Source organism: Zalophus californianus, chromosome 1 (genome assembly GCF_009762305.2).
Source record: "Zalophus californianus isolate mZalCal1 chromosome 1, mZalCal1.pri.v2, whole genome shotgun sequence".
In the NCBI taxonomy this organism is placed as follows: Eukaryota; Metazoa; Chordata; class Mammalia; order Carnivora; family Otariidae; genus Zalophus; species Zalophus californianus.
Window position 1 is genome coordinate 158088859 of NC_045595.1, and position 14294 is coordinate 158103152.

The 14294-nt window shown below is 38.1% G+C and overlaps 1 protein-coding gene across 3 annotated transcripts in view; it reads left to right on the forward strand.

Annotated features, from left to right (window-relative positions):
• CD200R1 (CD200 receptor 1) overlaps positions 1–14071 on the forward strand; it is a 49647-nt gene extending 35576 nt beyond the window's left edge. For all 3 annotated transcript variants that reach the window (XM_027583103.2, XM_027583101.2, XM_027583102.2), the window contains exons 4-10: positions 717–800; positions 5093–5152; positions 7646–7963; positions 8081–8329; positions 11677–11788; positions 12306–12351; positions 13025–14071. In XM_027583103.2, the coding sequence (XP_027438904.2) occupies positions 717–800; positions 5093–5152; positions 7646–7963; positions 8081–8329; positions 11677–11788; positions 12306–12351; positions 13025–13093 (938 nt within the window). In that variant the 3' untranslated portion in view covers positions 13094–14071. The remainder of the gene's footprint in view (positions 1–716; positions 801–5092; positions 5153–7645; positions 7964–8080; positions 8330–11676; positions 11789–12305; positions 12352–13024) is intronic.
• The last annotated feature ends 223 nt before the right edge of the window (positions 14072–14294 follow it).

Sequence of the window (14294 nt, forward strand, 5' to 3'; positions counted from 1 at the left end):
AATTAAATTAAAATTTTTTATGTTATCTTAGTCCCCATACAGTACATTACTAATTTTTGTAGTGATCCATGATTCATTGTTTGCATATAACACCCAGTGCTCATTGCAATACGTGCCCTCCTTAATACCCGTCACTGGGCTAACCCATTCCCCCACCCCCTCCCCTCTAGAAACCTCAGTTTGTTTCTCAGAGTCCGTAGTCTCTCATGGTTCATCTCTCCCTCCGATCTCCCCCCTTCATTTTTCCCTTCCTTCTCCTAATGTGCTCCATGCTATTCCTGATGTTCCACAAGTAAGTGAAACCATATGGTAATCGTCTTTCTCTGCTTGACTTATTTCACTTAGCATTTCTTGACCTACTCACTGGTGCCCGAAAAGCCTGTAATGGATGGTAAAACCATTTCTTTCACAATTTGAGGTAAAGTAAATGGACATAAGCCAGGAATAAGAAATACTGTGACTAGAATATAAAGACAGGAGGGTGGTGACAGACACTCTGGATCTAAAGCAGGGGTATGCCAAACAGGTAGGAAGTTCAAGTCAAAAGTTCATTCTGGGGCAAATTGTCCTGAGACTTATTGCCTGTCATAACTTATGTTTTTATTGGCAACCGCAATCCAAAAATGGCCTGAAGAATGTGAAAAAAGTGTGACTTTACCTAGGAGTCAGAAGAATACTAATATGTATTCTTCTGATCACCACCTATCTCTTTTCAGGGTATGTACCTGCAGGAGTGCAAAGTTCTGGGACACCAAGAAACTTAACGCAGCAGCAAATGGATAAGGCCAATTACAGTTTGGGTAACGGTCATCTTTTAATGATAGTTCTATTAGAAGCGTGCTTGATGCTGGTATAGTTTTTATGTTACGAACTTGAATTGTCTTATATGTAGTTATAGACTCTTGTTTAAAAGTGTCTAAATATAATCTTGTTTGTTTTATGAAGAGTTCTTAAGTTTTTCACTCTAAAATTATTTCTGTGCTTATTTAGTATCTTTTTCAAGAATGGTGATCGCTAAGCCAACCAATGGCTTGTCAAAAATCTTTCACTGGGGGTGTTATATGCAAACAATGAATCATGGACACTACATCAAAAATTAATGGTGTAATGTATGGTGATTAACATAACACAATAAAAAAACTAATGATGTAATGTATGATGACTAACATAACATAATAAAATAAAATTAAAACAAAACAAAACAAAAAACTAATGAAGTACTGTATGGTGACTAACATAACATAATAAAATAAAAGAAAGAAAAAATTTTTTTCATACAATTTAGGAAATATTACAATTTTCATTCAATATTTGAAACGGGTTAAAAAAATAGGTCTTAGCTGATATTAGTAATTTATTGTCTGTGTTCCCCACTCAGCCCTACTGTCTCCCAAAGTTGCCATTATAGTTAACTTTTTCTTTATATTTTAAATTTTTATTTTTGTTATATACCTCACTTCATTGAAAAATAATTCCGGTGACTCCAAAATGCATTCCTGGACTTAAAAATATGCTTTCTAATTTCACTCAATTATTCACCATCTAGGAAAAATTAGATTCCTGGTCAACTACAGAATAAAATAAGTAAAATAATTATATAAACTATAAATCTAAAGGTTGGAAACAATGCATCAATGTGCCCCCCAAGAATGGTGGGTTGAATGGTGTCCCCCCAAAGAAATAGCCAGCTGAAAGCTGTGAATGTGGCTGCATTTAGAAAAAGGGTCTTTGAAGATGTAATTAAGTTAGAGCGCTTGAGATGAGATCATCCTGGATGAGAGTGGGCCCTAAATCCAATGACAAGAGTCCTTAGAAGTGAAGAGAAAAGGAGAGGACACAGGGAGAGGAAATATGAAGATAGATGCAGAGATTGAAATGACACATCTACAAGCCAAGGAATACCAAGGATTGCTAGCTGCCACCAAAAGCTGGAAGAAGCAAGGAGGATTCTTCCTAGAGCTGTTGGAAGGAACACAGCCCTGCTGCCATCTTAGTCTCAGACTCCTGGCTTCCAGAAATAGAAGCGAATACATTTCTGTTGTTTTATGTGACCATGTTGACTGTCTTATATTAAGGCGGCCCTAGGTGACTTATCTAATCAGTCATTAAGTTACTTTCCTACTATAAATATATTTTAAAAAACACAATTCACGTTTGTTTGTCTGTATATATGTACCTTGTGAAAGTGTTAAATTAGACCTCTGATGTTAACAATGTAACAGTATAATCTTTCTGAACTTTAAAGAAAATTTGGTTTCAGATAAATAAAGAAATCACAGCACCATTGGTCAGAAGGTTGACACAAATTTTTTTACTACTTTGGTGTATATGAAGCTTCAAGCGAGACTGGATAAGAACACTTTCTATTTTCAATGAAGATACTTGATATGAAGTCAGCATTCCATGGCAACTAGCTGCGGTGGAGATAATAAAACGAAAGGACTCATATATCAACAATTAAAAAAGTTTAAAAAGCATTTCCAGTATCATAAAAGTAATTAGAGGGATATTTGTGAAAATAAGCATTTTCTTCTCTTCTGAAAACAATCCTTTTGCACACTTAAGAGTACATTCCGATTTGTGGGATTCATCTCTGACATGAGAGGCCACAGGCATCTTGTCTGGGAATATCTGCAACTTCGTTCTTATCAGATATAACTAAAGCCGTGTCTGGATAGTATAGGATTCTATTAGAAGAACCTGGTCTGGCATTGAGTGATGTCTTCATAACTGATTTGAATGAAGTTTTCAAACACTATACTTTAAATCAAGAGTCAGTAAACTATCGCTCATGGGCAAAATCCAGCCAGCTCATTTTTGTAATTAAAATTTTATTGGAAAAAAGCCATGCTCATTTACTTATGTATTATATATGGCTGCTTTCTCGCTGCAATCGTAGGATTGAATACTTTCAATGGAGACCATATGGACTGCAAAACTTCAAATGTTTACTCTTTGGCCCTTTATGGAAAAAGTTTGCAGTTTTTGATTTTTCTCTTCCAGTACCCCCAGCCCACCTTACTTCTATCCCTTATTCCTAATACAACTTAGAAATTTCCTTGTGACACTTCCAAATGGAAACTACAATACCATCATCAAGACTACCCACATCCTAAATTTTCTCTCATTATAAACCCTCATTCTTGGCTGTTGGTGAATTTGACAAAGGAAGAAACTGTCAGACCTTAGACCTCTAAGAAGCCGGGTGTGATAGAATGGGAGAGGTCTGGAAAGGCTAAGTTAGACTGTGTTATAATAGAACTTTTAAAATCTAGAATGTCTAAGTTATAGCTCGATTTCAGTAAGCCCTCTGAGGTCAGCTCTGACTTATCTGTTTCTGGAATAGATTCTTGAGCCCAATATGAGCTAAATTTAATCATTACAACTTTATTTTTCAAAAAAGATTTTATTCATTTATTTGAGAGACAGAGAGCGCATGAGCAGAGTGAGAGGGCAGAGGGAGGAGCAGGCTCTCCACTGAGCAGGGAGCCCAATGCAGGACTCGATCCTGGGACTCCAGGATCATGACCTGAGCTGAAGGCAGACGCTTACCTGACTGAGTCCCCCAGGTGCCCCACAACTTCATCCTTTGCCTTCTTTCCATTCCAAGCCAATACAACTTCGTTGCCTAAAAAAGCCTAATTATTTTAGAGGCCTGACTATGCTTACTTCTTAGACCTTTAGTGAATTTCTTTGTTTATTTTTTAATGTGGTAGAATTGGGTACATAATTAGAATGGGAAGCAAGAAGTACATTTTTATAAACAGAGGACTCATAAAATGCTTATTAAATGGTGGTCTTATAAACCCAGAGGAAGAACTTTATTAGGCTCTTAAATCATAGAAGTATTATTTTTTCATTGTTTTTTTTTTAAAAAAACAATACTTAAATGGGAATTCTCAGAAACCAAGTTTGAAGTAGACTAGAACTATTTGATTGTCAGCAACTCTACAGAATGCAAGGAAAGGAATACATGCTGATCTCAGGAATTACACACAGAAACTTGAGTTAGGTGAAGAATGTCATCTCTCTCTCTGTTTCGGCTTCATTCTTCAGAAGGTAGATATATTAGTCAGGGTTCCTAAGAGAAACGGAACAATGAGAGATCTATCTAATCTATCTATCATCTATCTATCGATCTATCATCTATCTATCATCTATCATCTATCTATCATCTATCTATCTACCTATCTATCAACGTATCTAGAGAAATATTTATTTTAAAGAAGTGGCTCACATGATTGTGGAGGCTTGGCGAATCCAAAATCTGCAGAGTGGGCCAGCAGCCTGAAGACCCAAGGAACAGTTGTAGTTTGAATCTGCAGGCAGTGTGCTGGCAGAATTCCTTTTTCAAGAAGGTCAGTGTTTTTCTACCAAGGTCTTCAACTGATTGGATGAGGCCCACCCACATTTTGGAGGGTTTTGTTTTACTCTAAGTCTACTGATTTAAGTGCAAATCTCATCTAAAAAATACTTTCACAGACACATCTAGGATACTGTTTAACTAAATAGTGAGGAGCCACGGCCTAACCAAGGTGACACATAAAATTAGCCATCGCAGTAGGAAAAATGAGGGAAAAAGAGGGATGAACCCTTCTTCTCAACTGGTTCCAAAATTCTTGAGAAAGTAATCTGATTGGCATCTGGGTGAGGTGCTCACAACTGGATCAAGCAACTTTAACCAACTGAGCCACCCAGGCACCCATGGATCAAGTGACTTTAATCTGGGGGTGTCATGTGGAGAAAGCACTATACTCAGCCCAGCTCATGTGAGGTACCCATGATGGACCAATCTACTGTGACTAAGAGAGTGATGGAGTCAGGCTACCTTGGACAAAACTGTTGTCAAGTATACAGCATGGTGTCCCATAAATGGAATCATTGATTAAGGGTTTCTAACATAATTTTCAAGTGTTAACGTGTTTTTCCACTTGATGGAGTAACTTCTAATTTCTGTTTTGCAAAGCTTTTTGTGGTTTGAGTAACTGATTTTCTGTCATGGTTTCTGTAAGATTTGTGGATACACAGTGGCTTGCACTCCATTTAGGCACCTAAAATTGCTTTCTTTTACTTTTCTTTGAATATTTTCTAGCTACAACAAATAAGTCATCTGTGGAAGGAAAGCAGAGCAAGCTCACACCTCCTGTGGAAGGTAATATGGTTTTTAATTTTTTCTAGTGACCAGTATTAAAGGGAGGAAGTGTGGAACTTCCTTAGAAGCATAGTTGACAGTCTGGTCAGGGGGCCAGGCTTGAGCCCAGTTGAAGAGTATGGTGATCTGAATGCTGTGGTGTGAGGGACCCTGAATGACCCCGGTCCTCCTCCCCCCAAACTGTTCAATTCCATGGGAAGATTATGGAGCTCTCTCTATCAGGCACTGTGCCGGGCTTTGTGGGGAGCACAGAGAGGAGCAAGGTGAGCCAGACTGCCAAAGCGCCCTAAAGGGGTTCAGTTTTGTGGGGGAACCCAGAAATAAGCACAGATACCCTATAAAATAGAGGAGATAAGCCCTCACATCAGGTGTGCCGGGAATGTAGAGGAGGGAGAGAGAGCACCAAAGCCTGAGAAGGCCTCAAGGAGGATGCAGCATGTGAATTGGCTCTTGAAGGAAGAGGAGGGTTTTCATAGACAGAGGGTGCTGTGTAGGCATCCCAGACTGCAAGAACCATTGAGGGAAGACCTAGATAGGCACTTGGGCTTGCTGTTTCCTTTTTGAAGTGTGGGGGCGACACAGGGATGATAAGCTTGCCAAGGTGAGTCAGTGTGAAAAAGAGGGCTTTCAAAGCCAGTACAAAGACATGTAAAGGTGTTGTCTTCAGGCAGTGAGAGATCTCTGAAGGGTGTCGGAGTGGAGAGGCTCACCCCTGTGTTACAGAATCATGTACCTGGCTGCAAGGTAAGGTATGAGGTGAGGAGAGGAGAATTTTGAGAGAGAGACAGATGGGAGGAGGCTTCTGTAGTGGTCCAGGTGTGTCGTGATAGGGTCTTAAACTAGGGTAAGGCAGTGAGAACAGAAAGGAAAAGGGATTTGTGTGCAGAAGGCTGCAGAGGCTGGGGGGGAGTCATAGACACTGCAGGTGAAGGGGGATTGCCGGAGGGTCATAGAGCAGAGCAAGCTGAAAGAACAGAGACTACCCAGGGTGCTTGGGATCCTCACTGATGGAGCTACTTCACTGGAGACTGTGCCCTTGTTAAAATGCATATGTTTAATTGATCAGCTCGTAGGTTCCTTTAAAATAATAGAGTCAGATCTTGAGAATAAGTATCAGGCAAAATATTAAAGCCTTAGACTGTTCACAAGCTGAAGTACAAACAGAACACTCACAACATGTTCCTCACCAGCCTCTTCTCTTTCTGCGGTCATCTTCAGCATCCTGGCCTTGGGCACATGTGTGCTCACCCACACCCACCCCTAGCTGTTCTCCAAGCAGCTATGTTGCTGCTGGCCTCTGAGCCTTGGCCAAGTTGCCTAGGGTGGGGAGCCACCTGCAGTGGTAGGAGGAGCATGGATTTAACTGCCCCTCCGATCTGCTCTGAAATCCACCCCCACTTGCTTCCTGCAGTTATGGGATCTTGATTTGGCTGTGAAATGCAAGATCTTGAGTCCATCACAGAAGAGGCAAGTGATACCAAAAGAGGAGAGGAGAGATCTCACATACAGAGTTTCGCACAACGAGGTTCACCCACATAACAGCTTAGCCCCTCACAGCTGGTTCTGTTCACGTTAAAGTGATGAGCTCCCTGCCACTCGTCTGCGTTACAGTGTGTGGTACCTGATGCCCCTAATCCTCTCTCAGCAAAGCCCTCCCAGTCATGGATGCCTGATGTGTATTTATGGGAGAGCTGAAGCTTCTAGATTGGAGAAAAATCATAGGTTGCAGGGCTTAATTTTTACACTAATGATGGGCAAAAGCAGTGAACTTCTTCATTTAATCCTTATAATTAGGTAGAATGTCTAGAACCAACATCTGTGAGCAAATTCATAGTGGGACTGTTTGGCAGTATATGTGTGACTCAATAGGAAGGAAGGAAAATCTGTTGCTTTTACTGACTTTGTGATTCTCCAAATAAAAAGTAGCTTAAAAAAGTCCAGTTTGTTCAACCTGAATGCCATCTTATGCTTTTTATTTATGTTTGTCCGAAGTGGCACCCTTCAGGATAGGCATTTCATTCTGATAGTACTGATTTAGTCTCTCTGACCAAAACTTAGGAGGAGAAAACCACATCATCAATTTTTCCACTTTCTGTCCTGAGGAGAACCAGTTATAAGATAAATCTAATAATTTCTGCTACCAAAAGATTAGATTTAGATGACGTTGTCCTTTAATTTAAATTGTGTTTTCTTGTTTGTTTTATACAGAACTTCTGAAGTGATTTTAGACCCTTAAAATATTTCTCATATATATATAGTAAATATAGTTTATCTAATAACACAGAACATGAGAAAATGCTTTCATCTTTGGATTAGGTTTAATGTGTTATATATTTTGGTTCATATTTCATTTTTTATGTAGGCCTAATATTTTGGGATAGGATCACCAGCAAAGTCATGTTCTAGTACTACTTTATGTGATATGTTGTGGAAAATTGAACACCTGAAGTTTTTTATCAAGCTTTTCTTTTCTTCCTCCTTGTGTGTGTCCAGCTAACACTTCTTGGTCTGTACCTGTGGCTACAAAGGCTGTGCTCACTTGCCCTTCTGTCAGCTTAACAAATGTGCTGATAATAAGGTGGGAAATAAACCTCAGAGACAAGCCTTCCTGCATTAGAGCCTACAGGAGAGATAACAATGAGACCAGTGAAAGAAACTGTACCGACGAGAAAATATCCTGGGAGTCCAGACCCGATCAGAATCCTGCCCTTCAGATTGATCCCGTGGCCACCACTCATGATGGATATTACAGGTGTGAAGTGGCCGCACCTGATGGGAATTTCGGTCTTGGATATCACCTCCAAGTGTTAGGTAAGGTGCATGACATATTGTGGTACGTCAGAGAAGCAGATCTGGGACTGAACCAAATCTCTCTCTATTCCATACCCCACGTGTTAAGCCTGAAGCATTTCCCCTGCATCTTTGCAGTGCCCCCCGAGGTGACCCTGTCTCGAGGCAGCAATGGAACCCTCGTGTGCAGGGCAGCTGCAGGGAAGCCAGCTGCACAGATCTCCTGGACCCCAGGGGGAGACTGTCACACTGCGGAACAACAGTTGGGCAATGGCACAGTGACCGTCCTGAGTACATGCCACTGGGAGGACCTCCAGGTGTCTAACGTGTCCTGCTCTGTCTCCCACGTGACCGGCAACAAGACTCTGTCCTTTGAGCTGAATCCAGGTTAGTAATTCCGGTTTTTGCTTGATATGTTCATTCTTTCAGAGAAGTTACAGAAGAATGAAACAGGAGTGTGCAGAGAATTTCTCTCAAGCATAATCTCCCCACCCTCTTTTTTATGTCCTTCTCCTCCTTAAAGCCATATATTAGAGTGAAGTTTATTATTTAATAAAATAAAATGAAAAATAATTTAATAATTTAATGTCCACTCTATACAAGTAGTAAGTTGGCTTGAGTAGTGTACTTTTAAATTAATACATCTGGTTTTAGGAGAAGACTAAATTGTATTTTTAAAGAAATCTTTGTGCTTTTAGAAGAAGGATCAAGTCACTTATAAATTTTCTTCACAGATTTTTAGTTTGGTGGGATTTTCTTCCTATAATTTCTTAGATATAGTAGCCTCTATGATTGATTTAAACTTTACTCTTTAGTTTCCTTAAAAATATATGTACTTATGGGGTGTTGGTGGCTCAGTTGGTTAAGGGACTGCCTCAGATCAGGTCATGATCCCAGAGTCCTGGGATCGAGTCCCCCATCGGGCTCCCTGCTCAGCGGGGAGTCTGCTCTCCCTCTGACCCTCTCCCCTCTCGTGCTCTCTCTCACTCTCTCTTTCAAATAAATAAATAAAATCTTAAAAATATATATGTACTTGTTGTTAATTATCATTAAGCTCAGTGACAAAATTAGAAAACCCCTATTAATCCTACTTTCCACATGGTCAAATTTATTGGGTAATCCATCAGTTCTATTTTTTTTTTTTTTCTTGAAGACATCCTTTCTTGAGTTTTAAATACTCTGTCCTAATCTGGCCTGGGTAGGCACGAGACCTGCTGTATAACGACTGTCCTGGGCATTCTTTCCCACAGTGCTCTGCTTGATTCCATGTCTGTTTAATCTGAGTTCCTTCTGCCTTCCAGACATTTACTAGTTTTAATCTCTTTGTTTTATGCATGAAGCTTTCCTTTACTCTCTGGTAATCCTTGGTTATCCATTCATTTCAAAGTGAGGTTTCAAAAATGAACTGATTGGAAGCTATGTTATCTGTGGGTGGTCCTGTCAACCAGTTAGCTTCAATAGGCTGAAAGGAAGTAAATGAAAAAACAATTTTTTAGATATGGATTCTTTAGTTATCTGAAATTCTTTTCTCTGAGGCTTTTCAGATTCTGCAGAAAATAACTCTCCAGTCTATTGTCTTAGAGGGATAACCTTGACTATTAGTGTTATGAGAGCAGGGAAGAAGAGGAGTGTGTGTGTGTGTGAGAGAGAGAGAGAGAGAGGGAGGAGAGAGAGGGAGACTGTTCAGAACACAGACTTTTCTTTAATACCTCTCCTTGGTGTGGTACTTCCTCTCCACCCTCCATTATTCTGGATCCTTGACTCTGGAATCTTTCCAGTTCACCTTTTCTGGTCAAACTTCCTGTTTCCTACTGTTTGAGGAAGGTGAAGTGACCTGGCTGCACAGGGTGGGAGTGGACTTGGCAGCCTACCTCTTCTTAATACAGACCTTTAAAAAGGCTTCCAACTTTTAAATTACACTTCACCCCCCCCACTTGCCCCTTTTTATATATTTGGCCTTTCCTATTCTAGAGTCTTCTTGGTGTTCTATGGACACTAAGATTCTTACTTATTCTACTGTAAATTATTTGCCTTCTTCTGTACATTTTTCACCTAAGAACAAGTTGAAATTTTTCATCTGCTTATCTCCATCCATGTTCGTTGTCTACATTTAAAAAGTCAATACTTAGAAAATTTTCCTACTGATAATTTAGTGAAGTTTAAGAAGAGAGAGGAGAAAAATCCATGTCTTTAAACCAACATTTTCTGATTTCCATTGTTAAGCTGATTAAAAAAAAAAAAGATTTCAGTATTATACACTGAGGAGAGTAATTGTGCTCCGCTCATGTATGCAATCTGACTACCCGGTATTACAATATGATGTCATGTTTATGGATGCTCAGACTTGAAGGGACTGTCTCATTCACTCTCAGCCAGTGCTGGGGTCTCCTTTCTGTCTCCTTGCAGGGCAGATCCTCAGCCTCTGTGGCTACACTTCCAATGAAAGAAAGTGCATTAGTTTGAAAGAGGGGATTTCAAGACAATGTTGTTGATTTTAACTGTAAAACAATTTTTTCTTTTTCAAATAAAAGACACAGAAATGCAATGTTTAAAAACAAACTGTTGAAGGAATGTGGAAGGAGAAGACACCAGACTGCTTAGCTTCCACTTGCCTCCATCTGTTGCCCTCAGCCCAATTCAGGGTACAGCAGGAGCAAAGTCTTAGAACCACTGATTCCCAGAGCTGGCAATTCCTTTGTTGACTTCTCTTGTCAGACTGAGCTTAATACTGCTGTCAGAGTTAATAAATAATTGAAAGTTGCTGCCATGCATTCATGTCAGTTTCAAGGACCTGGAAGAAAGGTGACTTCAGGATTTGGTTGTTTTTCCAACTACCTCCTTTGCAACTCCCCATTTATTTCTGAATATTGGAGATGAGAAACACCCTGATATTACTGTAACTGAGAAATTTAGTCTGTACATATCTCTTATAGGAACTCACCATTCATGAATTCTTAAAGCCACAAAACCTTGACTTAGGATGATGTCTTGCTAAACACCCTAGAATCAGAATTAATAAAGCAATTTTATTATAACAATGATTTGAACTATTAATGAGTAAAAACTGTTTAAAATAAAATCACAGAAGTGAACTTCCTGAACTCTGAGACATCCTTGAACATATATTTTACTTTACAGTTATATATGTATTTAATAGACTTTAGTTTTTAGAGCAGTTTTAGGTTCACAGCAAAATTGAGTGGAAAGTGCAGAGAGTTCCCATATTACCCCTGCCCCAACACATGCACGGTCTCCTCCTCTCTCTACATCACCCATGCCATACTGCTATATTTGTGAGAACTGATGAACCTATATTAACACAACATTATCACTCAAAGTTTGTAGTTTACATTATGGTTCACTCTAGGTGTACATTCTATGAGTTTTAGCAAATGTAGAAGTAGCATATATCCACCATTGTAGTTTCCCATGGAGTAGTTTCACTATCTAAAGGTGAAAATCTATGCTCCAGTTACTCATTCTTCCCTCTACCCTAACCTCTAGCAACCCCTGATCTTTACACTGTCTCCATAGTTTTGCCTTTTCCAGAATGTCTATATAATTGGAATCATACAGAATGTAGCAGTGTCAGATTGGCTTCTTTCACTGAGTAATATGCATTTAAATTTCCTCCATGTCTTTTCATGAAGCTCACTTCATTTTAGTGCTAAATAATATTCCATTATCTGGATGCACCACAGTTAAACCATATATTTTTGTGTCTATATTTACAGGTGACCAATCACCACTGAAATTAACTATTTTATCTATCACCTCCTCTATTTTGATTACCTTGGTCATTGTGGGATTCATTGTGGGATCCATTTTGAAAATCGATTGCTGCAGGTATTGAGTGATGCTTTTTCTTAGTTTAATTGGGCTAGAAGGGGTCAGATATATGGAATTGATGGGCTAAAATTAATATGTTAACATCAACTCTCCCATAATCAAGAAGTGTGTCCTAAAGGTGTTAGATTTGGACTAAATGACAAGAGGGATTTTTGCTTGGTTACTTAGGCATGCGAGCATAGTGAAATAGGCCATTTAGGGCAAGATCCTGGTAGAGACATTGTATGCTAATCTGTATTTGAGAAAAGAATTACAATAATTCATTTTATGTACCAATAAGGATGTGTCACATTTATTCCATATATCATGCTTCTGTTGCATAATTTCACTCCTCTCCCCATATCCAGAATTATGTCATTTAGGTGTATTAACTACAAGTAACATTCTTATTTCTGGTAATTCCTTTCTATTTTATTATGGCTTCTATCAAAAATGAACCACACTTTTGTTTTCCCATTTTTCATTAAATAATGATGTTTTCTACATTCACTCCAGCTTATTTTTATTTTTGCAGAAAATGCAAATTAAAAAAAATGGAAGCTCCTTCAGTTGTTGAGGAGGTAAGATAACATTAAAAAGAATATTTGCAAACTTTCAAGTCTCAAAGTGATGATATAGCCGTGCAATTTGTAATTTGCCTCAGTATTAGTATTTTAATTAAAAAGCAAAAATTCTAATTTCATAAATGCTAGTACTCAGGTGTACTTGTTTTGTTAATTATCTGCTTATACTATTTATACACATTCCAAGCAATATTTTCATTTCAAGAACTGTATCCTACAAAACACATGTTTGCCAAATTTGGACTATAATATTTGGAGAAACTGAATTGGTCTTTCCTCCCCCATGAAACCATCTCCAGTTCTTGACTTCCCTTTCTCCATATCATCATCATTTCCCTCTTACTTGCTCTTAAATCCTCTTCTGCTCCATAATCTCATAACCAGTAGCTTACCAAGTCTTTGACCCTGTCCTTTGAAATACCTCTCATGTTACTTCATTCTTCTCCATTCCTACTGTCACGCAACATTATCATCTCACATTGAAAAATAATCAATAATTTTTTTGACAAAATAATAGAAAACAGTCTTTCTCTTATGCCCATGTAAGCCCAGAGACACAAATATAAGCACTCTTGTAGATACTAAATCTGGGGGCACCTGTGAGAAAAACATAGGTGGTTGATGACTTCCGGATTTTTTTAATTGATTTTGACTTTGAGTTCTTTCTTAGGAGGAAATGCAGCCTTACGCCAGCTACACAGAGAAGAACAATCCACTCTATGACACTGTGAGCAAGTGAAGAGGTTTCACGTTTTACAAAGTGAAGTTGATGGGTTGTGTCTCCATGCTTCATAAGTTATTGGAATCTAGCAACAGAACAAATGAATAAAGATACAGCAGGGCTACTCTTTTGATTTTCTTAGAGTCCTAGTATGGAAAACCTATTTTGGAATTAACTTTTCAAGGATTCTGAGAAGATAGAGATTTTTAAAAGGTTTTCATACATATCCTTATATATGAAAATTTTAGAATGTTAGCTGCTATTAGCTAGTTCTCTGAAGAACTGATATTGTTACAAAGAAAGCAAATGCTATGATAAAATATTCAAATTGTTTAGTATAGTTGATAATGAAAACTGAATTTCTTCAAGAAGGAACTCTGCAGAAGGAACAATCAACATATTTTATGTATTCTTCCAGAAAATTTTATGTATATATATCTGTACACCAAGGTATGGATATACATTCATAAGACTATTTACATATATATACACATATCCTTGTCAATACACAAATGGGAACATATCATGATGCTCTTCTGCACTTATAGAAAGCTAATAATATGATAGGTCTTGGAGATCTTTTATATCAATACAAGCAGAGCTACCTCATTCTTTTTAATGGTTATAAAATTCCATTGTATGGTTATGTCCTAATTTAATTAACTACAGTCCTAGTGGTAGACATTTAGATTGCTTTAAGTTTTATTTGTTTGTTTTGGTATTATAAACAATACCACATAAAATGTTTCTTGTGGATAGATCTCTTTATATTTGTTTAAGTATATTTATAGAATAATTTCCCTGAGTGGAATTTCAGGTCAAAAGGGTTTGTGCATTTTTTTATTGATTATCAAATTGTATCAATTTACATTCCCTTCAACCATGTTTGAATGTGCCTTTCCATATACTGTTATTTTAATATCTGCAAGATTCCTACTTCTTGTTTTTAATCAACCAGTTAACTAATGTGATGTAAGATTATAATAAAAATTACACTATTTGACAAAACTGGATTTATGTTTTCCTGTCATGTTGATGAGAAAGCAGGAATAAGAGAGAGGGAACACATGTGAGGAATTACTTTCTGAACTCATATCTCAATAGAGATTGATAGCTAATGCCTAATAGTTTTGCAGATATGATAAACTGAAATTGTGTATTTTTATGATGTACATTTTATTGTGAGGTATTTAGCAAATAACAGATGTTCATCGAGTAT